Consider the following 26,476-nt stretch of genomic DNA (forward strand, 5'->3'; position numbering starts at 1 on the left):
GTGGACATAATGCCTTTATTTTTATGTGGTGCTAAGAATTGAACCCAAGGCCTCACATGTGCTAGGCAAGCACTCTACCACTGAGCCACAGTCCCAGCCCCCATGTACACATTGTGAGTACCTACATTACCTGCTCCCTTCACCACACCCCATCCTTTTTTTTTTTTTTTCTCTTCAGGAGAATCCGGGCTGGAACAGAACTTACTTGGGACTACAACTATGAGGTGGGCAGTGTTGAAGGCAAGGAGCTGCTCTGCTGCTGTGGAGCCATCGAATGCAGAGGGCGTCTTCTTTAGACAATTGCCTTCCTCACTTTCAGAACTCTTCTTTCCTCAGGAACTGGGTCTTCCTGACTGTTGAACTCTGACCCCCCAAGTCTCTGGTCTAGCCACTCCCCCCAGTTCCTAGTAGATAGAAATGGGGGTTCTGGATCAGGAGATCTCTTCCAATGTGGTGCTAGCAGGCAGAGTCCCTTCTTGACTTCCTAAGGCACTAGGGAATGGGGAAAGATTACCACTCTAACCTAGGCCTGCCATCCCTTCCATCATATGTTTGTTCATGTGTTCATGATTCTAATCAAATTGGTAGGGGGGAGTGCTGCATATCTGCTATCCCTGGTTTGTATTGTTCTTTGAAAGTCTTTTAACAAAATGGTAAAGCTAAGATTGTGATTTGATTTCTCTCCCTCAGGCCCTATACTCCCATTCTGGATCTTTCAATGGTGAAACCTGTCCATCCCCTGGTGGCCCCTCCTCCCCCCACAATGGGCAGCTGTCATTAATCTTATTATACCTTCTCTACTTTTATTTTCCATGTGAAATTTTTAAAAGAATGTTGAATAACTACAAGAAAGGCATAAGAAAAACTTCTTAGTTTATTTAGTTAATTCCTCATCAAGTCCTAATAATCTGATCCTTGTTGCCACATTTTATTTAATCTTTAATATATTTTAATTAAAAAAACAAACCATTAACAGGACATTTTTGGTCTGAAATGGTCCCTCTGCTCAAATGACAGGTGCTAGCTGTAATTCTGGCTTTAAAACCAAAACTCCAAATGTTTAATAAATAAAAATTAGAACTAGTTGCCATTCTACTCCAAACCAGCTAGCCTAGCTGAAGAGAATTGGAAGGGGAAGAAGACAGAGAGGGGAGGCTGGAAGACCTTGGACTTGTAGCTGTAGGGACAACTGGCAGAAAAGTAACATCACAACCATCTGAGCAGTCCCCTCCCCAATATTATCCCCACTTTTTGGCAGAGGTAGGGCAAGGGTCCTGTGTATTCTCCTATGCTCAGTTCATTTTGTCTTATGAAGGGAAAAAGTTAAGAGTTTAGCTTTGGTTTCTGACCAAAGTCAGGAAGCTTAGAAAAGTGAGCCTTGGTCCACTTTGGCAGAGTAAGACCCACAGATGGGACAGTAAGGCACAACCATGGCTGTGGAGGTCAGGGAGTCAAAGGCAAACAGGGCCAAATTCTCCAGAATAAGGAATGTGAATCATAACCCCCACTCCCAGAGCTGAGGAGGGGTGTCAAAAGCAGTAGAAATGATAACAGTGAACAGAAAGGAAAACCATCTTCCCCAGTAAAGGATATAACCAGCCTCCTCTCTGCCTGGGAATAGGCTGGTTAGAATTTGGTTTAAAGGCAACTGGGTGACAGAGGAGGGAGGACACAGAGAAGTCTCCTTTCCCCTTCTCTGTAGATCTCCCCAGAGCTTGAAGTGACCCTATGAGAAAGGTTGGCTAGTTCCTTGGCTTTATGCATTAATGTGGGAGGCAGTTGGGGACATTGGTTCAGTCATTCTTACGATGGTTGTTATTGAGGATGGGGTGGCCATTCACTAGGGGCCGGCTCTTTACTACCCCCCCAGCTGTAGTCTCCTCCCCCTCTGAGCTCTCTGTTTCTTCCCGGTCACTGCGTTCATCTTCTACCAGCTGTGGAAAAGGAAAAAAGGGTCAATGAGAGCTGCCACTGAGAGCTTAGGACTGCCACTGAGAGCTTGTCCCAATATGCCCAGGGTCCCACAGTAGTTTTGTGGGGGATTAAACTCAGGGGCACTTTACCACTGAGCTACATCAATGTACTCAGGCCTTTTTGAAACAGTCTCGCTAAGTTGCTGAGGCTGGCCTTGAACTTGACTGCTATCCTCCTGCCTCAGCCTCCCAAGTCTGAGTTGGGGGATTACAGGTGTGTACCACCACACTGGGTTTCCCTCAGTTTTTTAAAGGGTTACTGACATGACATGGAGTTTGGGGAGTTCTGTACTTGAAAGTAATAAGGCCTACAAAAGGGAGATAGCCTTACCTTTCCAGTTATGAACTTGTGGGCCATGCGCAAAATGAGGTAGGCCCAGAAGATATGCAGCGTCTGTAGCACACCCATCATGGCATTAAAGAAGTAATAACCAAAGAAGGCAGGATAGAGCTCCAGTGGGTACACCAGGGTGCAGTGCAGGATCCTGAGGATTTCCGGGGGGGGCGGGGTGGGGTGAGAACATGGACAAGATGGGGTAAATAAATGAGGGAGAGAAAGGAAAGGCTCCTGAGTTTTCAAGAGGATAACTTGGACACCTACTTACCAGAAGGGCAGGATGACCAGTCGAGTAATGATAAAAACAATGGCAAAGATGATGAAGATGTTGTTGCAGGTGTTTTTCCATCCCGCGTAGTTAAACATCTTGGCTGACTGCAGAAATAGCACCCATACATCACCATGGAACCCTGAGTTTCCCACATACATTTCCCACATACATTCATACGTGTACTCACTAGCAGGACTGGTTGCGTGTTGCCTTCACCACTACCCCCCAAAAGACAAAGCAACTAAAGAATCTGCACTGGGGCCTCTAGTTTGAAGAAGCCTAACCTCTAGCAGGTAGTCTGAAGAGTCATGCAGAGCCATGATGAGAGTTCCTGCTCGGAGGTAATTGGCAAACCAGGAGAAGCTAAGGAGGATAATGGTAGCCACATGGTGGATGATCTGTTCCTTAAAATCCTGCAGAAAAGATGTAGGCTGTAGGAGACATTTTCCTGTTCCCCAGCTCCCACTATTCCTTCTTACCTCTTGTCCCCCGTATTCTAACAGCTCCATCCAAAGCCCCCAGAAGGCAGAGACTTAATCCCAGGACCTCATTTGGCTCTTAGGCTTAATTGCACAGCCTTCACCCACCTTTCTCTTGACATCAGAGGCAATGCTGAAGAGCAGTGACCAGTAGAAGGAAAGTTCGATCATGTAGTACCAATACTGGGAAGGGATGATGCTCTGGGAGAGGAGAGAGGTGTAAAGAACCTCAGAGCAACCAGCCCCAAGGAGCTAACCCTCCAATCCCAGCCCTTCTAGCCCAAGGTTATTAATTCTATAATGCCATTCCCTCTTCCATGTGTCCCAGAAACCATCCATTTCGTACCTGTATGGGATATCCCTCCCAAACTTTCCTCATGTCATAGAACCAGGGCTTCTGCAGAGAGATGGTAGAACATTAAAGGAATGAAGGACCCAAATTCTATGGCTTCATCCCACCTTGCCAGAGAATCTAATCCCACTTCCCAGTAATGGCCACTCACATCCACAATGACAGCCATTCCAGCAATGAAGGCAATCAGGTAAAATGTGAATCTCCAACTGGAAGAGGGAACACAAATGGCTGGGTAGGAGGATAAACAATCCCCAGATATCCTCAAGTTATCATTAATAACTGAATTCACCTGCTCATGGTGGCCACCCCTCCCAGCAAGACACACCAGACTTTACTCAACCACCCCATTTCATGTGCCCCAACTTACCTGGCTTCTCGGAACTTCTTGAGGAGACTGGGCCGGTCCTGGTTCCGACGGCGACGGAACCAGCGTTCTACCTGGCGTCCAGAGAGCCCACTCTGCCGGGACAAAAGCTCTACTTCCACCTAGGTATAGTGAAGAAGCCATTATGTTCAACCTCAAAATCAACAGCACTCCACTCGCCCATTTCTTCACCCCCCATAGCTAAAACCCTCTCTCTCCCTCTCCCTTCCCCACTAATACTCAGTAACTCACAGGGCCAGAGGAGCCTGCAGTTCATACCTGCTTAGGTTGCTTGCCACTGGTCAGGTAGAAATGTTCCAAGGTGGCATTAGGAGGGGCCCGCAGCCGAGTTTTCTCCTTTACATTCAGGAGGGCAGCCAGTGGTGTAGCCACATAACTGGGGAAGGGACATGAGTGAGAGGTGTCTGGCTCTTTCAGAATGCTCTGAGCCCCTAAGCTGGGAGGGAAAAGAACTGCAAGCTCAGACAACTTTATTCTGGGCCTCAGTTTCCCCAGTTTCCTGGCAACCTCTTTCCTCTAGCCTCCTGGGCTGCCCACAGTTGACAAAGCTGCCTGTGTTCACTAGTGACCAGGCGGGGTGGCGGGTGGAAGACAAGAACAAATAACCATTGAAGGAAAACGCTTGGGGGTGCTGAGCCCTCAGACAATGGTGCCCTGGGGGTGAGGGGACACAGTGGGCAGTGACTTGGGTAGCCAGAACACCAGGATCAGGGCTAATTATACAGCAAAAGACAAACTTGAAGTCCAAGAGACTGTGGCTGGCAGCTGGGGAAGGCCTGAGGATAGGCTGGTATGCTCACAGCTCGAAGAAGTATCGAATGATGAGGAAGAGCAAGGCCAGGGGTAGTGTGATATAGAGGTCTGAGGCTTTGGCGTAGACACGTCCATCTCGGTCTTCTAAATCAGCCCAGGTTAAGTTCACAGGCAGCCACAGCCGTTCCCACCAGAAGTAATCATACAAGGTCTGGAGCATCCTGAATAAAGAGGGGGCAAGATAGAGGGAGTCAAGAGGGACAGTTGTGGGGGAAGAATTAGAGAAATGAAGGCTTTCTTGGTATGTCAGAAGGAACGGGGTAGTGACTCAAGCCCTGGAGTTTGGTCCTGGCTATGTGGCCTGGGGCAAATCAGTTTCCTCATCTGTAATATTGTGGCTTTCCAGTTTTAACACTTACTGTTATGGCAACCTCAGGTGATGCTGACACCTTTGGAAGCCCTGAGTCCCTGGAACCTCAGGTTCTTCCCAGCATTTTGCTATCTCAACCTGGAGGACAGGCAGAACTTGGCCTAAGAAGCAATGGCCAAGAATCTTGAGTAAAATCTGAGTAAAACCTTCCTTCTTCCCACTCTCAGGCCAACCCAAGGCTTTAAGGCTTATGGGGGAGGGGCCAGAAGAACCCCAAAACAGATTACAGGGCTGGGGCAAACATTCCCCTTCCCTACAACTCATCTAGACCTCAGATCCTAAGGAAAGCAGAAGTATATTCCTAAATGATGCTGAGCTCCAAAACAGTCACTGAACACCACACAAGGTGACTGACACCTCATACCAAGGCACCCGGTCCCTACACTTAAGGCAAAAGAACCTCACCTGTAAGCCTCTTGCAGAAATAAAGTGAAGGTAGAGTGGCAGAGTCAAGGACTGGGGACAGAGAATCTAGACAGCCAACTAAGACATCTGGTAGAATGGAGGTAGTTCTTATAAAGGCTCATCCAAAACTTAAAACACTAATCCCAGGGGAACACCCATCACAAATACCCCTCGTCCCAGAAAACAGCTGCTGCTTTACACCTTCCCCCTTTCCTCCACTGAAAGAGAAGGGACAGGGTGGCGGTGACTACTTGGAAACCCAGATGAAGGAGAGAATGGTCTGTGCGGTTCATAGGGCATCAATAATTGCTTGAAGCCAACAGAAGCAGCAAAATGGCCCTGAAGAGTCAGTGATGACAGATCCAGCACAATACCTGGCAGTCCGAGGACTCCACAGTGAGTGCCAGAAGGGTGGCCCAGGCAATCTTTTCCAGGTTCCCCACCCTTCATTCTCCTCCCAAGAGGAAAGAGAGCTGGTGGTATTCAGACTGGCTCTGAGACTGAAAGCTGAGACAGAAGACAGTCCCCTCTCAGGGAGGAAAGAGTCGGGGGATTGTTGCCTCATGTGAATGGGAGACCAATTAGTGCTGCTGAAGGCTGAACACTGGGCTGGTCCTTGGCCCGCTCCTCCAGAAGCTCCACCCCACTCACTACAGAAGCACTTGCGAAATCCCTCTCAGCCTGTCACGGGTCAGCAAGGACTTTACCCTCCTGTCCGTACTCCTGGTCACTGCTCTCACTGCTCTCTCGGATGAAATCAGAGGTAAGCACTGACAATAAAGGAGCTTCAGCTCCACCTTCCCCCTCCTGCCCAGAATCACTCACAGACAGACACACACACATTCCAGGCCTCAGCACACAAGGGCACTGCCCCTTCCCCCTCCACCTTAGCCAGAATAAATATTTAATTAGTTCAAGAGATGGAAGCCTTTTGAACTGAACAAAATTAAATATGATTTCCCACAGCAGAACTTTCTACACACATATACACACTATTTTTCATAGAGAAAAGTAGAAAAATCAAAGAAGGGACATTGGAGAACCCCAAAGTATGTTTGAACACCTCCCCCACAACTACAACTAACTACTACAACTCCCCACTTCTTTCTCCCTTTTTTTTTTTTTTTTTTTGCTTAGCTTGACTAGAGGCGAGGAACTATAACTGATTCAGTCAGATGCCATGTCTCTTGGGAGCCCAATTTTTCCACATATTAAAGCCAATGGAACAGGCAAGCCTCCACTTTGAACCCCATCCCAGTCAGTAGAAACTGGTAGAAATGTGTCTCTTGTCAGGGCATTTTGAGGGTTAAGGATTCAGAGGACTGGCTAGAGACCTGGAGGGTTGGTGGTGCCCCTTCTCTTGGACTCCTGGAGCCCAGGAATGTTTTGCCCCTGTTTTATCCCTACAAAGATGATGAGCTGGGGAGGCAGGCACCGTAGGTGTCAGAGAACGGTCAAGCACCTGCATAGTGCACCTACCTCAGCTCTAAGGCAAGACAGCACCCACACTCTTCCACTCCAAGCATGGGGGATGGAAGAAAGACGTGAGAGAGAGCGAGCTGTGTCAGGAGTTCAGAGATGCAGATTAATGGGGCTCTCTCAGGCTTTCTGTGACCACAGCCTTCCCTTGCTGTCCTAGACTTCCATTAGCCTAGAAGCACTACCCCTCCCCAGGGGGAGGAGGTACCAGGTTCAACAGGGTTAGGACTTCTGGCTCAACAGGAGGTGAAAAGATAACAACTGGGGCTCCTAGCCAGCTTCACCTACACTTCTCCACAGAACCAAGCAGTCTGTTCCCTGTGGCAGCCCTAACAGCTTCTTGGCACGTGCACTACAAACAAGGAATCCAATAAACGAGGCCGGGGCAAGAAAAGGTGATGTACATACAGGGTAGAAAGAAGACCCTGCCTTTCCAGCCCCCTTAGCCCTCAAGGCAGATACTTGGTTTTCTGGCAGAGAAAATCATGCCTATACTTTTCGGACCTACAGAAATTAACACCCCCACATGAAAAGATATTGGGGGGGGTGAGTGTGAGAGTGTGTGTGTGTGTCTCTAACACCACACACCTACCTCAGAGACACAAATGCTACACAAGCTGGAGAGGGGCCAGAGGGGCAGGGATTTCATGAGCATCCGGTTACCTAGATCTTGAGCAGAGTTCTGCCAATCCCCAATCTCTGCCCTAACTCTGTCTTACCACCCGCCAAAACTCTCCTAGGTGAATGAAAAAGGCATGGGAGCTAGTAGAACAAGAAGGCTAGCAGGGCAGAAATTTAGCCTGTGAGAAAAGAATTCTCACAGACTCAATGTAGTAACAGTTCCACTGGCTCTCAGAGTTTGGTGAAATAAGGAAAATACAAAAGGGCCAGAAAAGGCAGAGTGAAAAAGAGGGTCTTGCAAAGTCTGAGGAACTACAAAAACAAGCAAAAAAAAAAAAAAAAAAAAAAAAAAAAAAAACCCAACATGCTGGTGAGGTAGTGCATGCCTTATAATCCCAGCAATTTAGGAGGCTGAGGCAGGAGGATCACAAGTTCAAAACAACCTCAGTAACTTAGCAAGGCCCTAAGCAACTTGGTGAGACCCTGTCTCAAAATAAAACACAAAAAGGATTGGAAATGTCGCTCAGTGGTTAAGTGCCCCTGGGTTCAACCCTCTGCACACATACACATAAAAAAGCCGTTCAAGATGTCCTGAATAGTCTTCCTTGTTGAAAACTTTCTTTTGAGGCAATGGCAGCACGTCTTGAACTGAACTAGAAGGCTGCAAGCAATGGGTGAAGTAAAGAAGAAGTGTGTCACTATTCTAGGCTGCAGGCATAGGCCCAAAAATTTGGGTCAAATTCTGGGAAAGACGGGGGTTGTGGGGGTGAGAGGCAGCAAGAACAGTGGTCCTCAGGCATCATTTGGCCTACAGCTTGACTGGGATGTCAATCCAAAAGTCCTCAGGGTCAGCATGTGAAGAGGCATCTGAGGGTGGGGATGGGGGTGGATGGTGCATATTAGAGGGAAAGCCAGTCTGGAGCCAGTAGCAGGAGAAAGAGGAGGTCTTTCCTTCCAGGGTGAAATCTGGCCAGAGGCCCCAGTTAGGAAAGTAGGGCGTGGGATGCCAGGAGAGACAAGGCTCTCCACACTCTTGGAAAGTCTGTAAGGTCACTGTATGGTCAGAGTCAGGTCCAAAGAAACAGGGATCACAAGTGCAGTCGGCCACTCACATTAAGGTCCAGTCACCTCAACTCTGGTATAGGACAGAGGGCCCACTAGCCCCTGCTCTCAGACAGGGGTGATTGCTTGCTGGAGGCCTTCCCTGCTTCAGTTCTTTTGGAAGACAGGCTCCCTCCATACCTCCGGATTCACAGACCTCTCTGACCCCTGACCTTGGCAACTCAGGTGAATGAAACCAGGCATTGCTGTCAGGAGCGTGGCATCCGGACAGAGAAACTTCCAAGCTCAGGGCAGATTAATACCACACACCTGTAGTTAACCCATTTTGCCAGAGGGCCTCTGTGCCCATAATTAGCAAGTTACGGCCCAGAAAGCCAGTTTCACTAGCTGCTCCCCAGCCAGTCACACACCCCATAACGGTATATGAGCCTTAGCCCAGGGGGACCAGGGCAGACACTCTGAGCCACTCCTTCCTGTTTCCCGTTGAGCACATGCACTCTGTCCTCTCTCCCAAGGTGGGCACCGTGGGTCGGTAATTAGAAAAAGCAAGAAGATCCTCTTCTGCCTTGGTACTCCAGCCACCACCCGGACCCGTTCAGGCGAGGGGCGACACCGCGGGTAAGGATCTCGCGCTGATGGTCACCAAGCCTCTCTACTCCCCAACAAAGGGGTGCCTGTGGCCCCATGGCGGGCAACCCCCACGTCCGCACGTCCCAGCCCCTACCTGTTGCCCAAGAGGGCTCCTCCCGACCCGGGGCGGCGCGCCGGGGAATGCCGAGGCATCAGGCCAGGCTGCCTCGGCTGCGCTGGGGGCCCGGCCGCTCTGGCGAGGCGCTCCGACCCGCCCTCCCAGAGGCCCGCCGCCATGAGCGCGCCGGGCAGAGGCCCCCAGGCTGGCGACAGCCTCGGCGCACGGCTACCCTACGGAATGCGCTCGGGGCCCTATGCTCTCTTCGGTTCCCGAGCCCCCTGGCAGAGGCCCTCTCCATCGAGCCACGTCCGAGTGGTCCCAGCTCTCCCAACTTTTTCGCAGCCCCTTCTCGCGCCCGCCCCCGCGCGCGTGCCTGGGGCGCCGGGCCGGGGTCTTGACTCACTCGGCAGCCGCGTTGCGGAGCTGGCCCGGCCGGGAGCCGCCGCTCCGTCTCCTCTTGTCCGCGCTCCGGGTCCCCCCACCGGACTGGCTCGGCCCGCTCCTCTCCTCCCCCTTCCGCCTGCCGGCCCGCTCCCTCCCTCCCTCCTTCCTCCTCCTCCCGTCGCCCGCCGAGCCCAGTAGAGCTGAGTCCGAGCCCAGCGCGGGGAAGAAAGGCCGCGAGCAACACGGGAGCTGGAGACTGGGCGTGGGCCTCCGGGAGGGAAGGGACGAGCAGGGAGAACCGCGGGCCTGGGCCTCTGCTTAGGGTAGCTGCGTCCCGGCTACCGACGGCCGGCCGGGAGCGGGCGGCGAGGTCTCCGGAACCGAGCCCTCGCGGCGGCTGGCCCCGCGGCCGCGCCCACTATAATCGCCACGCCTGGGAGAAGCCCCAGATGAGGGCATGCAGGGTGCAGGCTTTTCCAGACACTTGGGTCTCTGGGTTCGGGAGAATGTAGCCCACTGGGACCCCGAGACAGGCCCATGAGGTGCCAAAGTAAAAGGGTCCCACAGCGGTGGCGCCCTTGCCCCACCGTGCACTCCTCCGACTGCGGTTCGCGACCTCGGCCGGGTGCTGCGGCCCCCGGTTCCTCTGCTGGATGAATTGCCACACTTCCCACCTCCAGCCCCACTGGCACAGCCAGGGGAGCCCTGACCAAGTGTCGCGCGCCTGGGCTGAAAGTGTCTCCGGGAACGGACCCAGGCAGCAGTGACCCAACCCTTCCCCCAGTAAAAGCCACGCGTTTCCACCCAAGTGCTGTAACACCTACCTTAGTGGCAGCACCTCCTTACTTGCATACACACCCTACTGTAGTAGAGGGTGAAAGACACCTTCCAACTTTTGTTTGTAAAATGTATTTGAATTTTGTCTACACCACGTTTATGCGTATTCGATTTCATATGAAAATATATATCCCCTTAAATAGTCTGATGAAATCAATGTTTCATTAAAAAAAATAAATAACTGGGGGCTGGGGATATAGCTCAGTTGATAGAGTGCTTGCCTCATAAGCACAAGGCCCTGGGTTCAATCCCCAGCACCGCGGGGGGGGGGGGGGGGGGGGGGGGGGACTGACCTTGACTCCTAGCGTGCCTGAAACTTGACTAAGATGCGGTAGAGGGTTTGTTTACACAGAGAGCTACAGCTTACTCCATGTTGAGGTACTTTTAATTAAAACAAACTGATTTGTTCATTTGCTCCTTGCAGTGGGACCACCCCTTGGAGTGCCCAGGCTACCAGAGAGAGAAATGAGACCAGTTGATTGGTCCCCTGCACCAGCCCCCAGGGACCCTCCAGACTTTTCTAGCCACTGCCTGCCTGATTTTTCCAGTTCCCAGAAACCCTTTTGGTCCTGTTTTCCTATGCCCCTTGTCTGAACCCCTCTTTCTAGGACATCTTAAACAATATCTTTCTACCCACTTGTTACTCCCCTTTCCTGAGCTCTCCAATTCCACAGTTCTCTTTCTCCAGCACAGTCCCTAGAGTACTTACCTGTTACATACCCACACACCTTTTTCCACCAGGGTGTCAATGTCTCCTGTTTGGGTCCCTCTCTAACACCTCCCCACACCCCTGTGCTACTTGTCTCCCTTCTTTTCTCAGAGGATTTTCCTAGGTTCCACTCTTTCCCATGGTCACCACCAGACTTTTAAAAGGCTTCTTCAGGGGGACAGTTAACTCTCCTGGTTAACATTTTTTTTTTTTTTTTTTAAGATAGCAGTGGAGGGCTAGGGGTGTAGTAACTCCCTGGAAGAGCACTCGACTAGCATGTGTAAGGCCATGGGTTAAAAAATAAATAAATTATATATATATATTATAATTATATATAATTATATATATATAATTATATATATATACACACACAACATATATATGTACATATATATGAATGAATGTGTTAATTATATATATAATCCATGTATATGTGAATTACATAAATACTTACAAATATACAAATTCATACACACGTGTTTGTATGTGTGTGGGGGGGGGATGTGTATGAATAGTGAGCAGTAGGGAGAGGAAGTTTTAGGGCAGAAGTTGGATACTGAAGGCCTGAGAAATAAAGATAAGAGGATATACCCCTCCCCCAGGAAACAAAGGAGAAAATGAATGGAGGAGGGGAAACTTGGCCTCAGCCATGATTGGAAGGATGCTACACACACCCTCCCTTGAATGGACCAGATTATGATCACTACCCTTCCAACCCAACCCCCACCACCAGTCTGGTATGGCCACGCCCACAGTGCCCCAAGGGAGGCCTGCCTTGTCATGACTCACTTCCTCTATGTGGGCTGCTGAGGTGTCCTAAGGCAGAGGACAGGCCATCGGACCACAATTTAGGTATCTAAGTGGGCTTCTGCAACAGAAGAATACATGGAACTCAATTGTGAAAGGTGGGTGTTTCCAGGACAGGGTTACCTATACAACACAGAAGTCTGTTTAAGTATGGAGTAGAGTCTGTCTGGTATCTAGTATCTGAACATACTCAGATGCCAGGAGCTGTGGGGAAAATTTCCTAACAAGAGGTAAAATAGCCAAAAGAGATTGATTATTGTGTATTCTGAAATAATGCAATGCAAAGTGTCAGCAGAAAAGCAATGGGGCTTGTGGGTTTGAAGAAGTGTTCTTGAGTCAACAGCTGAGGCAACTATATTACTGCTTTGTCCCTGTATTCCACTAAGAGGGACAGCAAAACAGACATCTCATCATCAAGGGATGAAGACAGAACTGAAAGGGAGTTCGGAGACCTGGATTTTGGTTCCAACTTAACAGCTTTAGAATCAGTACTGAACGGTAACAGATTAGATCATCCCTAAAATGTCCTCCAACCCTGAAGTCCTAAACTTTAGAACATGGAGTTGGGTCTCCTGCTCTACCGCCCTAAACATGGGATCTTGTCTGATCCCGAAAGCTAAGCAGGGTCCTGATTAGTATGTGTATGGAAGAATATGGACGTGGATGGCGAACAGTAAATCTGAAAACAACTTCAGTCTAGCCTGTGTGGTGATCAAAACAAAACTCAGGGATGAAACTTGGTGACATTCCACCAAAAAGTTTCAGTGGAGATACTGTAAATGTACTCCCCTTCCCCCAACCCTCACACTCCTTACATAGGCAAGAGGACATGGCTTTTACCAGGTGGGCTTCTTTGTGTCTTCTCCAAACTGGATTCAGCCTGCAGGTCTACCAGGAGTCTCTTGAAGAGGTTTGAACTGGGCAAGACAGGTGCCCTCACTCTAAGCCTGCTTGGCATGTGTAGTCAGAAGAAATTCTGAAGATTTCCAAAAGCTGAGGACATGGGGACCCTGGCTGTAGAACTGCTGTCCAGTGATCACTCAGGATAACAGGTAACCTGGTTCCCCAACATGTGTCTAGTGGTCTGTCTCATCTGCAAGCAGTGAGTAGATATCCACCTGAGGCTCTTCCCCAGACCCCACCTCCCCAACAAGCCCACCCAGAAACTTCATGCCCTCAGGAGGTTTCACTTCTCAACAAGTGACTGAGAGAGACAGACCATCCTTATCTGGAGATGGAGCTAGGAACCTCAAGTGGTGGGTAGTGGACTCTAGAGTCCCAATGGTTGCTAATGCCCTCTTGTGGTCATCTTTGGAAATGGCAAGGAAGAAATTGCCAGTCAAGATTGGATTTCTTAGGGAGACAAGTAATAACAAGTTACCATCACAAAATAATATTGTAACAGTACTTATTGTTATATATCAGTTAACAGTTAACATTTTTGTAGTACTGGGGATAGAGCCCAGGGTGCTCTACCCACTAAGCTATGTTCCCAGCACTATTTGTGTGTGTTTAATTCTGAGGACAACCTATAATACAAACGGTATTCATTCTCTCTCTCTCTCTCTCTCTCCCTCTCTCCCTCTCTCCCTCTCTCCCTCTCTCCCTCTCTCCCTCTCTCCCTCTCTCCCTCTCTCCCTCTCTCCCTCTCTCCCTCTCTCCCTCTCTCTCTTCCCCCTGCCTCATCCTCTTGAATTGCCGGGATAACAGGGGTGCTATATGCCACCCGATTTATCTCTGTTTCAAGGACAGAAAAGTTAAGCTAATTAATTACCCAGCAGAAGAATTTCAAGTTTGAGGCCAGCCTGACCCTGACTCAAAATAAAAAATAAAAGAGCTGGGGATGTGGTTCGATCCCAAGTACAAAAAAATAAATAAATAAAACATATTTTGCTTTAGCTGTCATGAGTCCCATTTATCAGGTTGTGAGGTAAAATACAGGACATCCAGTTGGATTATAATTATAATTTCAGGTAAACAATAAATAATTTGTCAGCATAAGTGTTTTATGTGAAATATTTGGGTCATGCTTCTATGAACAAATTATTCATTGTTTATCTGAAATTCTAGTTTAACTGGGTGTCCTGTATTTTTATTTACTTAATCTGACACCTCTAATTAGCAAGGCACTGTGCCACTTTCTATCATTACCTTATTTATCCCTCCCAGAAAACTGATCTTCAGATGTCTACCCCTCCGACCCCACCAGCCTCTTCTAGTATTCCCATTTAGAGAGCTGAAGTGACTACCTAAAGTTACAGACTATAAAAAGTGGCAGGATTGGAACTGGAACCAGGCATGGTGGTGCATGCCTGTAAATTCCAGCAGCTCAGGAGTCTGAGGCAGGAGGATCTCACGTTCAAAGTCAGCCTCAGCAATTTAGAAAGGCCCTGTCTCACAATTTTAAAAAAGGGCTGGGGATGTGGCTCAGTGATTAAGTACCCCTGAGTTCAATTCTCAGTACCAATAAAAAAAAAAAATGTTTAAAAGAAAGAAAGAAAAGAAAAGAATTGGGACTTGAACCCACATTCTCTAACCCTAAAACTGGTGCATATTTTCCACTTTGTTGTGGCCTGGGGATTGATCCCAGGGGTACTCTACCACTAAACTACATCCTTATCCTTTTTTCTTTATTTTTAGTTGTAGATGGACACAATACCTTTATATTATCTATTTATTTTTATGTGGTGCTGAGGATCAAACTCAGTGCCTCACACGTGCTAGACAAGTGCTCTACCACTGAGCCACAACCCCAGTCCCCCAGTCATTCTTAATTCTTATTTTGAGACAGGTCTCACTAAGTTGCACAGGTTGGTCTCCAACTTTTGTGATCTTTCTACCTTGGCCTCACTGGTATTACAGATGTGAATGACTATGACTGGCTGTTTTCCACTTTGATGGGAGAGAATAGTGAGAGCAGTGATTGCCACCAGGGAAATCTTTCTTCGTGGTGTGAAGCACTCTATAGGAAAACCAGTGAGGGCCATCTGGGTTGGAAAAGTGGCAGAGTGGAGAAAGTGCTCCAGTTTGTGGGCCCAGCCCCAATCTGATCCCTACAGGGAAGCAGAGAAGAGATTGCTCCCAGGCCCAAGGGAATCAGCTGTGAGGTTTGAGCAACTCCTCAGGGCCCCCAAGAGGCTCTGAAAGATTGTTCACCTGCAGCTCTGTACACTGACAGCCTGGAGCCCAGCTGCTGGGGTTGCATCAGTCAGAGAGCCCTGGTAGCCAAAAGTTAGGAGAAGGAGTCAAAGAAATTGGGGCCCAGGGAGTCTCCTCCTCCTCCATATTGCCTTTGGGAGCATGACGTTTCTGTCCCCAGGGAACACCCTTTGCATTTTTCTCTCCTGATTCATTGAATCTGCTCCCACCCCAAAATACCTGTGTCTTTCCTTCACAGAGATAAAAACCCCTTATCTCCTGATTCATCGAATCTGCTCCCACCCCAAAATACCTGTGTCTTTCCTTCACAGAGATAAAAACCCCTTATCTCCCCACCCAGGTTGACTGGCTTTAAAAAGGCAGTGATCAAGGGAGTTTCTGGGCTGAGACCCCTTCTGGGGTGCAGCCTGGGGTGCCTCACTAGTATGTGCCCCAGCAGCTTTTTCAATATCAACCTTGAAATCAACCTGGAGCCTGCTGGACCTGCCCCCCAGGGAGCAGGAGGCCAGAGTCAGAGCCAGGTCAGAAGGTGGACTTGGACTGGGCTTCTGTGGTCCCATGTGGCCCCACAGGGAAAGCAATGCACAAAGCCTCCTGTGTCCTTGGCTGAGCCGTTCAGAGGCTGAGCCGAGTTCATTTGCTTGGGTTAAGGCCCAGTTCCTGGGAGGAGAGATGCTAGGCAGGGAGGTGTTTACACATGGGACCTGGTCTCCCACGTCTGGGAGGAGCTAGAGCCCCAGACAACAGCTGGGTTGGTCTGCAGGAGATGTCATCTGACCGGCTGTTCAGCCCAGGATGCCCACGCCCCCTTTCCTCTACCAGGCTGCACAGACGCTGGGGTGCCCACAGAGGCAGGCCACCAGGCCAGAACAATATCCACCTATCCTCTAGCGCCTTGGGTAAGTCCTGGAATTGGGTCTTCAGCGGAAGGAGGGGGACCTTGTTGATTGCTTGAGGGAGGTAAGCATGTTTTCCTTTCCCCGTCTGAGAGTGCCTGCTCTCTAGTCCAGGTACCATGTCCCACAAGTACACATACTTCAACTCAGAGTCTGTACCTGGTGACCTAAAGATTCCAACATGAGATTCCCAGGGTAAAGGGCAGATAAGTAGAAAGGCACTTTTGTAGGTGGTGATGGGGGGTACAATTAGGAGCTGAATCCCACCCCATACACTTAATAGTGCCACCTCACCTCAACTGCCCTATAGTACCCCAGGAGAATCCAGCCAAGCTGTGGAAGGAAGGGACATGGACCTCAGAAAGGAGTATCATCTCATATATATATATATATATATATATATATATATATATATATATTTTTTTTTTTTTTTTTTTTTTTTTTTTTGGTGCAACAAGGAAAAGGAGTAGGCAATGGGAGCCCAGGTTGTAGGTCTGAGGGTCATCAAGAGCCCAGCTGGGCCTCAGTTTGTTCCTGTTTCCTTCCCTAAGGCATCCTATCCTTTTACACCATGTCTGTGAGCTGCAAGGAGATGAGACCTTCTCTGACCCAGGAGATCCTTAGCCATCTGGGCCTTGCCAGTAAGGTAGGAGAGGTGTGCATCACCATTCCTGGCTGGGAATCATCTTTAATGTATCAACTCAGGAGCTGTGGGAAGATGGGAGAAAATGGAGAGTAGATCCTGTCCTAGGCACTGGGGAGGGGCAGAGGTGGACAGGAATGTCCCCTCCTAATCACTCCATGCTCTTACAGACTGCAGCTTGGGGAACCCTGGGCACACTCAGGAACTTCTTGAGCTTCAGTGTGGACAAGGATGTACAGAGGCTACTGAAAGCCATTACAGGCCATGGTGAGCCCTTTCCCTCTGCTCTTGGGGTTCTTTTAGAAACTGATCTATAGACCAAGAAGGAGCCAGGAAGGAGGAACTAACACTGTTCAAGAAATGTTTGTGAAATACTTTAATTCCTGTATGCCAAGTACCATACCATGGTAGATGTGTCATACCCATTCTCACAACACCCTAGAAGGGAAGTATTATTATTTCCAATTTTCAGATGAGGAACTAGGATTCAAAGAGATTAAGATCCTTGTCCAAGGGCATATACCTCTTAACAATGGAACTAAGATTCTAAATTTAGCCGACCAATCCCTAAAGCTTTTTTTTTTTTTTTTTTAACTACAGCACTGGGCCAACTTTGCCTAAATTTGGATCAGATTTACGTGCTATTAAGGCACTTGATTTGCATCTTTAAAAAAATTTTTTTAGTTGTAGATGGACAAAATACCTTTATTTTATTTATTTTTATGCGGTACTGAGGATCAAACCCAGTGCCCCACATGTGCCAGGCAAGTGCCCTACCACTTACCCACAAGCCCAGCCCCTGCATCTTCTTTTGGATCAAGTGGAAATATGGGTGATGTAGCCTCTGCTTCTTCCCTTCCCAGCCCTTCCTCTCTCTGTTCTCTACTCTGGAGAGTATGGGGATCCCAGCCCTGTGAAGATCCTGATGCCTTGGTGCATGCTTATAATCCCAACTACTTGGAAGACTGAGATAGGAAGCTTTCAAGTTTGAAACTAGTCTCACCAATTTAGTGAGACTGTCTCAAAATGAAAAATAAAAGGGTTGGGGATGTAGATTAGTGATAGAGTGCCCTGGATTCAATCTCTGGTACAAAAAAAAAAAAAAAAAAAAAAAAAAAAATTAAAAAAGCAAAGACCTTGGTTATAGTCCTCACTTTGGTTCAGGTGTGGATTGTGGTGCCATTGTGGATGTGCTGACCAATCGGAGCAGAGAGCAAAGGCAGCTCATTTCTAGAGCCTTCCAGGAGCGTACCCAACAGGTGAGACTGCTCCGACTTCTCAGGAGCAGTGACCCAGGTGAGGACCCCCAGAGAATATGGCATACAGCCATGGCAGCCAAGGCAGCCCCTGCCTCCTGGCTACCAGGGATTGGTGCTTCAGAGATAAAAACCAGCTAAATCTTCCCAAACCTACTCACACTTCTGGGGCCCTCCCCTGACCCCATGCCTCTGCTGTGGGGACCATTTATTATAGGACCTGCTGAAGTCCCTACAGGCGGCCCTCTCTGGAAACCTGGAGAGGATTGTGGTGGCTCTGCTGCAGCCTGCATCCCAATTTGATGCCCAGGAATTGAGGACAGCCCTGAAGGTACCAAGAAAGGATACTTGCTAGGATATCAGGGATTTGAGAACACCACTGAGGGAAGGACAGGGCCAGCTGCCTGGCCTTTGTCTATTCCAGAGGGTGGACTTGGAGGCCCCTCTTACAATTTAGTATTGACCCTTAGATGGAGAAGTGGCCAGCATGTGCTCTCTGCCCCTCTTGGTCCACCATCCTAATGACATGGCCTAGTCTCAGAGTGGGCTCCCAATTTCTCATAGGCCTCAGGTTCTGCGGAGGATGTAACTATGGAAATTCTTGCTACCCGAACCCCACCTCAGCTGCAGGAGTGCCTGGCAGTCTACAGACACAGTAAGAATATGGGAGGGGTTCCCAAGAACTGGAGAGGGACCTGCAGGACAGTCCTCTTCTCTATACATGAACCATCTGGGAACTTGGCTGTCCAAGTTTTGTTCCCTTGGGGTCTCCCCTCACTCTCACACCCCCCTGTTCAGCTGCCAGTGCCTCAGTCTCCCCAGGGGAAAGAACCAGATGTGATCATTAAGGGAAAACAGTGATTAACTATCTTAGTCTGGGGACTCCAGGGCAGATTCCAAAATAATAACAACATTAGGCACTGTAACAATCCCATGGTACCCATGTCAGCTTCCTAGACCCTTGCTGCCCCTGCCATCACACCACCCCCACTAGCTGAATGCAGCCTTGTTATAGCCTGAGGTTAAGGTGGAAACTTAATCTCTAAGTGATAGGTGTCATGTCTCCCCAGCTGCTGACCCTGCTTGGCTGCCACATGCCTCACCCACTAATTTGTAACTAGCTTTTTCTCATCCTCATCTTACCACCACCATCCCATTTTCTTGCTTTCCCCATTTTTCCTTTGATGTCTAATCTTATGTTCTTAATCCCTATCCTACGTCTCTCTCCCCCCACCTCGGTGCATGCTAGATAAATACTCTATCACCCAACTACATCCCTAGCACCCATGTTTTCCTCATTTCCTTTCCTTCTCTCCCTGTCCTGCTCTTTCCCCACTTCACATCCTACCTCACACATCATCTTTTCTTCATCTCCAATTGTCACTGGAGGGCCAGGGCTTAGCCATCTTGTTTCACAATATGGGTATCCTCAGCCCCTCTTCACTATTGGCCACCACCCTAATAATGAATAGATGCTGCCTGCCTGGCAGGTTGGTGCTTAGAATGAAATCACCCCACAGCTCACAGCCTAGAGATGTTTTCAGAGTGGTCATGATGGTATTTGTGCCTAATATCTTGAGAACAAGCAGCCATCAAGCTACTCTACGCAGGAAATGGCATTGGCACCCATTGGCAGGGCACAATGGGTCAGGAATTTGACAGGTAGCTTTCTGTACGGGGCAAAAATCAGTAGGAGCTAGAGAGCTCTTGACTCCACCCCAGATTTCCAGGTGGAGGCTGAGGAGGACATCAAGTCTAAGACCAGTGGCATCTTGCGGGACCTGCTCCTGGCTCTGGCCAAGGTGAGGAGGACTGGCCTGCAAGGGAGGGAAGTTACACTCATCAGTTCAGGGGTGTGCACAAGCAGGGAGCACTGTGTCATGTGATGGAAAGGAGAGGACCTTAGGGAGGCTGGGGTTTGGCTTGTCAGTCTGAAAATCCAAAGCCACCCCTCAAGATGAGTGCAGGGGCCCCTGCCTCTAATTCAGATAACTCAGGAGGCTGAGGCAGAAAGATCCTAAGTTTGAAGTCAGCCTCTCTAACTTGGCAAGACTCTCCCTCTCAAAATAAAAAATGAAAAAGGGGCTGGTGTTGTGGCTCAGTGATAGAGCACTTGCCGAGCATGTCTGAGGGCCTGGGTTCGATCCTTAGCATCGTATAAAAAATAAATCAATAAAATAAAGGTATTGTGTCCATCTACAACTAAAAATGTATATTAAAAAAAAGATTGGGAATGTAGTTCAGTGGTAGGGTATCCCTGGGTTTAATCAGGACCAAAGAAAACAACAAGCAAGCAGACAAACACACACCTTTCTCAGAACATTTTTCTCATCTTAGGGGGGCCGTGAGAGCTATACTGGAATCATTGACTACAATCTGGCAGCGCAGGATGTCCAGGTGAGCAAGGGGACTTAGGAGTTTGCCTAGCCATGTACGTACGACATCCTTCTCCATTGTGTCTTAGAACCTGGGACCTGGGCGCCCACTTGTCCCACAAATCTGTTTCTGCCTTGGGGAGAGGCATGTCCCAGTGACATGGTAACAAAAACCTCTTCACTCATTTTGACTCTGTCTCCTGAACTCCCAGGCCCCTCCTATCCTACACATTTGGGTGAGGGAAATTTCCCTAGGATTTTTCCAACTTGGGGAACAGAGGTGTAAGGGCCCCTCTATTAACCCTGTTTCTTGTTTTTTAAACCACAAATAGAACAAGGAATTGACAGGTTAAAATCACCTTTTCTATCCTTAATCCCATTTCCATCATGATACATTCTGGGAACATCATAACCATGGCTCCCTGACCCAAACCAATAATCCTGATTCACTCCTTGCTGATTCCTCCCTCCCTCCCAGGCATTACAGCAGAATGAAGGACGCAGCACAGAGGGGCCATGGGTCCTAATCTTTACCCAGCGCAATCCTGAACACCTCATCCGAGGTAGACATGAGCCTTCTCATCCCTACAACTTGCCCTAATCATGAGCTATGGCTGAGGGGTGTGTGTGCGTGGGGTCATCCTTCTCTGTGATTTGATCCTCCCTCAATTCATCTTCCTAACTACTTCCCATGCACATCCCAAGTGTTTGATCAGTACCAGCGGTGCACTGGGCAAGAGCTGGAGGAGGCTGTCCAGAATTGTTTCCATGGAGATGTCCAAGCAGCCCTGCTCAGCCTAGGTAGGACCAGTTCCAGATGTGTGCAGTAGGGGTCTCTCCTGGCCTGGGAAGCTGTGGCCCTAGTTGAAGTCCTCCACCCTTCCGGGTTTCCCTCCAGCGGCGGTGATCAGGAACACACCACTGTACTTTGCTGACAAACTTCACCGAGCCCTCCAGGTGAGAAGTGTGCTCTTTTTCCCTCCCTTTCAAACAAAATCTGAGGGGAGACTCTTCCAGCCAGCTACTAATGTAACAATCTCATAAGAACTTTATAAATCTATGGTGGGGCTCTTCCTCTATGTTTACAAACTGTCTTATCAAAGGTAAAAGAGAAAACTATTGTTAGAACTAAGTTAATTGACCCATAAGAGCACTAAAGCTAAAGTTTGACCTTATTAATGACCATGCGATGAATTTCTTCGTAAGACAGTGACTTCCTACTCCAATATCCATTGTGGTCAGAGGTGATGAAGATAACACTAACAAGAATAAGAGCCAGGATTTTTTAGGTGCTCATTGTGTGCCAGAGCCCATCCTGAGTATATTACAAATATTTCAATCAGTCTCCACAACCATACTCCATCATTGTTCTATACATGGAAAAAGGAAGAACAGAGAGGTAAAGTGCCTTGTCTAAAGTCACACAGCTAGTAAGTCATATAGTCTCCCTATAAACACTGAATGATATCAGACATTTACTGCCCTGTGTCAATACTTTGTCAGCCATAAGTGCTCTTAGCTCCCAGGATCCCCTTTCTCCACAGTGGTCAGATTTTTGTTCCATAGTATCCATCCTTAAACTGGTGACCTTGGTTGGAGTAATTCCACCAACAAATCTAGTTACTTTGCTCAAATGAACTACGTCTTCTATTAAAAAATGTCCCCAAAAACCTGCATATAAAAATTTTGCACTGGGTGTGATGACTCATGCTTATAATTCCAGTAACTCAGGAGGTCGAGGCAGAAGGATTGCAAGTTTGAAGCCAGTCTGGGCAGCTTGGTGAGACATCAACATAAAAAAATCAAGGACTGGGGGTATAACTCAATGGTAGAGCACCCCTACAATAATAGGAGTTAACAAAAATCACCAGGTTAGAGAAAGTGTAAATGTGAAAGAGATAAGAATTCTCTTTTTTGCCAGGCGTGGTGGCACATGCCTATAATCCTAGCAGCTCAGGAGGCTGAGGCAGGAGAACATCAAGTTTAAAGCCAGCCTCAGCAACTTAGTGAGGACCTAAGCAACTTAGTGAGACCCTGTCTCAAAACAAAACATAAAAAGGGTTGCTCAATAGTTAAGCACCTCTGGGTTCAATCCCTGGTACCCCCCCAAAAAAATCTCATTTTGGTAGATGAAATAGCTTTCTGTATACTGGCTTAGAAGTTATCATGCCTTGTTGATGGCTATTTAAAATACAGTCTATATAAACACTTGCTCTATCATCCAGAGATTTTCATCTTGACAGTAGATTACTATACTTGACCAAGAAAGCCTGGATCATTATTAGTCAACACCAAGATTTTTTGAAGATTTATGGTTAGCTGTCTAATTTTTGTCATAATAACAAACTTGTAGGCTGGGGCAATAGCTCCGTGATTCAGCACTTGCCAGCATGCACAAGTCATGGGTTCAATCCCCAGCACCCCACATCCAAAACAAACAGCAAATTATAGTGTATTTGGATTATAAGACCCACTTTTTTTGTGTGTGGGGGTGTACTGGGAATTGAACCCCGGGCCTTGTGCTTGACAGGCAAGCACTCTATGAACTGAGCTATATCCCCAGCCAAGACCTACATTCTTGAATGTAAATGCATGCTTTATCTCAGGAGTCTGAAAAGAGTACAGGCCCATTTTTCTATAAAATTTCAAAAGCATTTTGAAAGTTTTGATTTTGTTTTTATGGTGCTGGGGATTGAACCCAGGTGGGCAAGCACTCTATCACTGAGCTATATTCCTATCCCTTCTATAAAAAGTAAAAGGAAAAAATTCATTCTGAACACTCTTGTATTTGTTTCCCCCCAGTACTGGAGATTGAAACCAAGACCTGTGTATGCTAAGCAAGTACTCTATCACTGAGCTACAGTCCCAATCCTTTTTAAATTTTTTAAAAGTTGAGACAGATTCTCGCTAAGTTGCTGAGGATGAACTAAAATTTGTAATTCTCCTGTCTTAGCCTCTCTGGTAACTGGGATTATAAGGCATGTACTGCTGCTCCCAATTCCAGTACTTTTTTTTTTTATATTAGAGATATATAGAAACATAGACTGTGAAGAATATTTATTCAGAAAAATTACCATCAGCAAAAACTGATTTGAGGCACATTTGGACCAATCTGAACTCTAAAATGAATATTCACAGTGATAGTCCTGGGGGATTACGAGATGCCAAGTCTATTCTCAAGTATTAAGTGGAAAGAACACTTGTATACTGAAAAGAATATTTAATCAGCATCTCTTGGTCCAGTTCTCTTGTCTTGGAGGGACAAGAATTGGAAGAAGGGAAAAATGGATACTAGGGAGCAATTGACAATCTTTAAAACAATATAAGACTGATGAAATTAAAATGAAGTAGCCATCAGGTCTGCTGATAATTTGATAATTTAAAAATGAGTCCAAATGAAACAGAGCATCCTGTTTTCTTTTTTTTTTTTTTTTTTTTTTTTTTTTTTTTTTTTTTTTTCTTTTTGTGCCAGGTATTGAACCCAGGGACACTTAACCAGTGAACCACTTCCCTACCCCTTTTTATTTTTTGAGACAGGGTCTCCCGGAGTTGCTGAGGCTGGCCTTGAACTTCCCATCCTCCTGCCTCAACCTCCCAAGTCACTAGGATTATAGTTGTGCACCACCCTAGCATCCTGTTTTCATCTCATCATTTGCTGGCTCAATCTTTTCTCTTAGTGAGAATCTTACTGAGGATAGAACCCAGGCCCTCACACATGCAAAGCATGTGCTCTGTTACTGAACTATACCCCCAGTCATTTTATTTTGTTTCTTCATGGAAGTTTATGATCATGGGGGTTTATGATCAAATATGGGTTGTAGGCAGTTCTGGGCAAGATGTCAGTGAGTCAAAAGGCTGAGAAAACTCCAGAAAAGAGGATGTTAGGAAATGATGACAGCAGCAGTTCACAAAAAATAGGAATTTTGCAATAAAAATCTCTTACGACAACAGATAGGGAGGGTCAGGATCAGAATGAGTAGACACACAGCCCTGATCCCTATGAGAGCCCTATCAACTCAGTTTGAGGATATGGGAGGTGTATACTCTTTAAACATTAAAAGTCAAGTTAAGAAAGTTAAAAGTAGTCTTCCTGGGGCTCAGTGGAAGAGCGCTTGCCTAGCATATGTGAGGCACTGAGTTCGAGTCTCAGCAAGACATATAAATAAATAAATTGAAGGTTCATCACCAACTAATAAAAATAAATAAATAAAAGTAGTCTTCCTGGTTTTCATGCCAGTAGTCTTTACAGGCAGTGAGCCTTTTCTATGTTTTATTGGTACACTGTAATTATACATAATAGTGGGATTCATTTTGCCATATTTGTACATGTGTATAGCCTAATTTGATCAACCTCATTTTCCATTACCTTTCCTTTCCCTCCCTCTACCATCCCCCCAGTTGGCCTTTTCTAGCCTCCCTGATGGACACACTGGAGCCATTTACCATCCTGCTGTGGGGGAGTGAGGTTATAAGCTAGTGGCAGGACCAGGAAAGATATAGGGAAGAACAAGAGAAATATTCAAGTTGCCCACTCAGAAACCCATCTTTCCTACTATATCATCTTCTATGAGGCTGTACAAAGACGACTTCTGCCCTGCAATGTCTATTTCTCTTTTTCCAGGATTCTACCCTCCCTGCAGTTCAACCCTCCTTTTCCTTTTTTTCCACAGAACTGGGGATTGAACCCAGGGGTGCTTTTACAACTGAATTACATCCCCAGTCCTTTTTATTTTTATTTTGAGGCAGGGTCTCACCAAGTTGCTAAGGGCCCCACTAAGTTGCTGAGGCTGGCCTCAAACTTGTGATCCTCCTGTCTTAGCCTCCTGAGTTGCTGGGAGTCACAAGGTATGTGCCAGGTGCTGGCTCAATCCTTTCTCTTAGTGAGAATCTTACAAACTATTCCTTCTCCATCTGTTTCTTCCTCCACCAGGAAAGTGAGCCTAATCACCAAGTCCTGATGCGCATCCTTATCTCTCGAAGTGAGACTGACCTTCTAAGCATCCGAGCTGAGTTCAAGAAGAAATTTGGAAAGTCCCTCTATTCTTCTCTGCAGGTGAAATCTGGCTGGTTTTTAGTCTGAGCCTTGGAGTTTCACTCCTCACCTATAGCCATCTTTCCTGCTCACAGAAGAGCATATTCTTGCCTTATAGATCTCATGAGCAATTGGTTCATTGAGTGCAAGACTCCAAGCATCAGGGAGAATCTTCCCCTCCTGGATGAGCTGTGGACCAGCAGGAGGGAGGGATCAGAATGCTTGGTCTATGGTATGGTGGTGGATCTTTCTAACATCTGACTTCCTTGTCTGCAGGATGCTGTCATAGGGGATTGCCGGTCAGCCCTTCTGGCCCTGTGCAGAGCTGAAGATATTTGAGACCTCCCTTCCCCCTACCCCCATTCAAGAATCTGAGATTCCCATGTTTGGCTAAGCCTGCAGGAGACCAGCTGGGCCTCCAAATAGGATAACCCCTCTTGGTGTACCACATACCCCAGCTTCTTGTTGAGGTTGAAACTCTGTTTCTTTTAAATCCCTAATTTCCTTCATTTCAGAATGGTGGCTGTACCTGGGCTCTCTGTCCTGGGATGCAGGGTAAGGGGATCTCTTTGATAGTTTCTATCCCACTCATCTGTCCCATATCCTGACCAGAATCTCTCTCTGGTACTCAAATTTTTTTGGCAAACTTTACTGTTGTTTGTGTTCTCTGACTGATCTTTGGGTGGAGCAGGACATGGACCAGGAAGAGACCTTGGAGCTGAAGCACCTTTGATGTGCACTTGAGTATTCAATGGGAATCCTGTTTTTGCCCTAGTGTTGTGGTTATAAACATGCACCACCCACCGTGTCTCCCCTCACCCTCATTATTCTCCCTGCTCCAGGAAATTCAGGCAAATTAACTGAGGGACAAGCACATGAAAAAGGTCAGAAATGGTTGGAGGTAGCAAAGGACCATCTGTGAGAACTGAGAAGAAAGCAGAGGGTTAAACTGCCCTCCAAGCCTGGGAAGTCCTGGTAACTTCTCAAATTCACAGCCCAAATTTATCTGTCCAAGCAGGGATTTTGAAAACCTGCCTCTCATTAAAGGTCTATTTCTCATAGAACAGCTATCAAAAATGTAAACAGTAAGAGAAAAAAGGCAGGCTTTGATTCCCCCTGCTGACTTTATTAGAAATG

At 47.5% G+C, this 26,476-nt stretch overlaps 3 protein-coding genes across 19 annotated transcripts in view; 2 read left to right on the top strand and 1 right to left on the bottom strand.

Moving 5' to 3' along the window:
• SETDB1 (SET domain bifurcated histone lysine methyltransferase 1) overlaps positions 1–1,314 on the top strand; it is a 31,055-nt gene extending 29,741 nt beyond the window's left edge. For all 8 annotated transcript variants that reach the window (XM_079107070.1, XM_079107071.1, XM_079107067.1 and 5 more), the window contains one exon: positions 179–1,314. In XM_079107070.1, the coding sequence (XP_078963196.1) occupies positions 179–296 (118 nt within the window). In that variant the 3' untranslated portion in view covers positions 297–1,314. The remainder of the gene's footprint in view (positions 1–178) is intronic.
• On the bottom strand, positions 905–9,792 carry CERS2 (ceramide synthase 2). Of its 4 annotated transcripts, XM_079107479.1 has the most exons (12): positions 9,645–9,774; positions 4,973–5,061; positions 4,601–4,774; positions 4,059–4,176; positions 3,783–3,901; positions 3,564–3,621; positions 3,407–3,457; positions 3,169–3,261; positions 2,866–2,994; positions 2,579–2,685; positions 2,305–2,458; positions 905–1,934 (listed from the first exon to the last, which is right to left on the bottom strand). In XM_079107479.1, the coding sequence occupies exons 3-12, from the start codon at positions 4,771–4,773 to the stop codon at positions 1,794–1,796; spliced, it is 1,143 nt and encodes a 380-aa protein (XP_078963605.1). In that variant the 5' UTR covers position 4,774; positions 4,973–5,061; positions 9,645–9,774; the 3' UTR covers positions 905–1,793. The 4 variants fall into 4 exon arrangements, with proteins under 4 accessions (XP_078963605.1, XP_078963604.1, XP_078963603.1 ...); XM_079107478.1 differs by lacking the exon at positions 4,973–5,061 and having other exon boundaries at positions 9,645–9,792; XM_079107477.1 differs by lacking the exons at positions 4,973–5,061; positions 9,645–9,774 and adding an exon at positions 9,275–9,420.
• On the top strand, positions 7,833–25,990 carry ANXA9 (annexin A9). 7 transcript variants are annotated; one of them, XM_079107515.1, is made up of 16 exons: positions 7,834–8,775; positions 9,066–9,168; positions 12,858–13,030; positions 15,901–16,036; positions 16,585–16,688; positions 16,847–16,943; positions 17,841–17,935; positions 18,150–18,263; positions 18,497–18,587; positions 19,655–19,734; positions 20,270–20,329; positions 20,786–20,870; positions 21,013–21,108; positions 21,206–21,264; positions 25,238–25,360; positions 25,616–25,990. In XM_079107515.1, exons 4-16 carry the CDS (start codon positions 15,904–15,906, stop codon positions 25,676–25,678), a joined length of 1,200 nt encoding a protein of 399 aa, XP_078963641.1. In that variant the 5' UTR covers positions 7,834–8,775; positions 9,066–9,168; positions 12,858–13,030; positions 15,901–15,903; the 3' UTR covers positions 25,679–25,990. The 7 variants fall into 7 exon arrangements, 6 of the variants coding, with proteins under 6 accessions (XP_078963644.1, XP_078963641.1, XP_078963640.1 ...); XR_013758373.1 differs by lacking the exon at positions 25,616–25,990 and adding an exon at positions 25,054–25,152 and having other exon boundaries at positions 7,833–9,168; positions 25,238–25,371; XM_079107518.1 differs by having other exon boundaries at positions 7,833–9,168; positions 25,238–25,356.
• The last annotated feature ends 486 nt before the right edge of the window (positions 25,991–26,476 follow it).

This window comes from Sciurus vulgaris (genome assembly GCF_902686455.1).
Source record: "Sciurus vulgaris genome assembly, chromosome: 1".
NCBI lineage: Eukaryota > Metazoa > Chordata > Mammalia > Rodentia > Sciuridae > Sciurus > Sciurus vulgaris.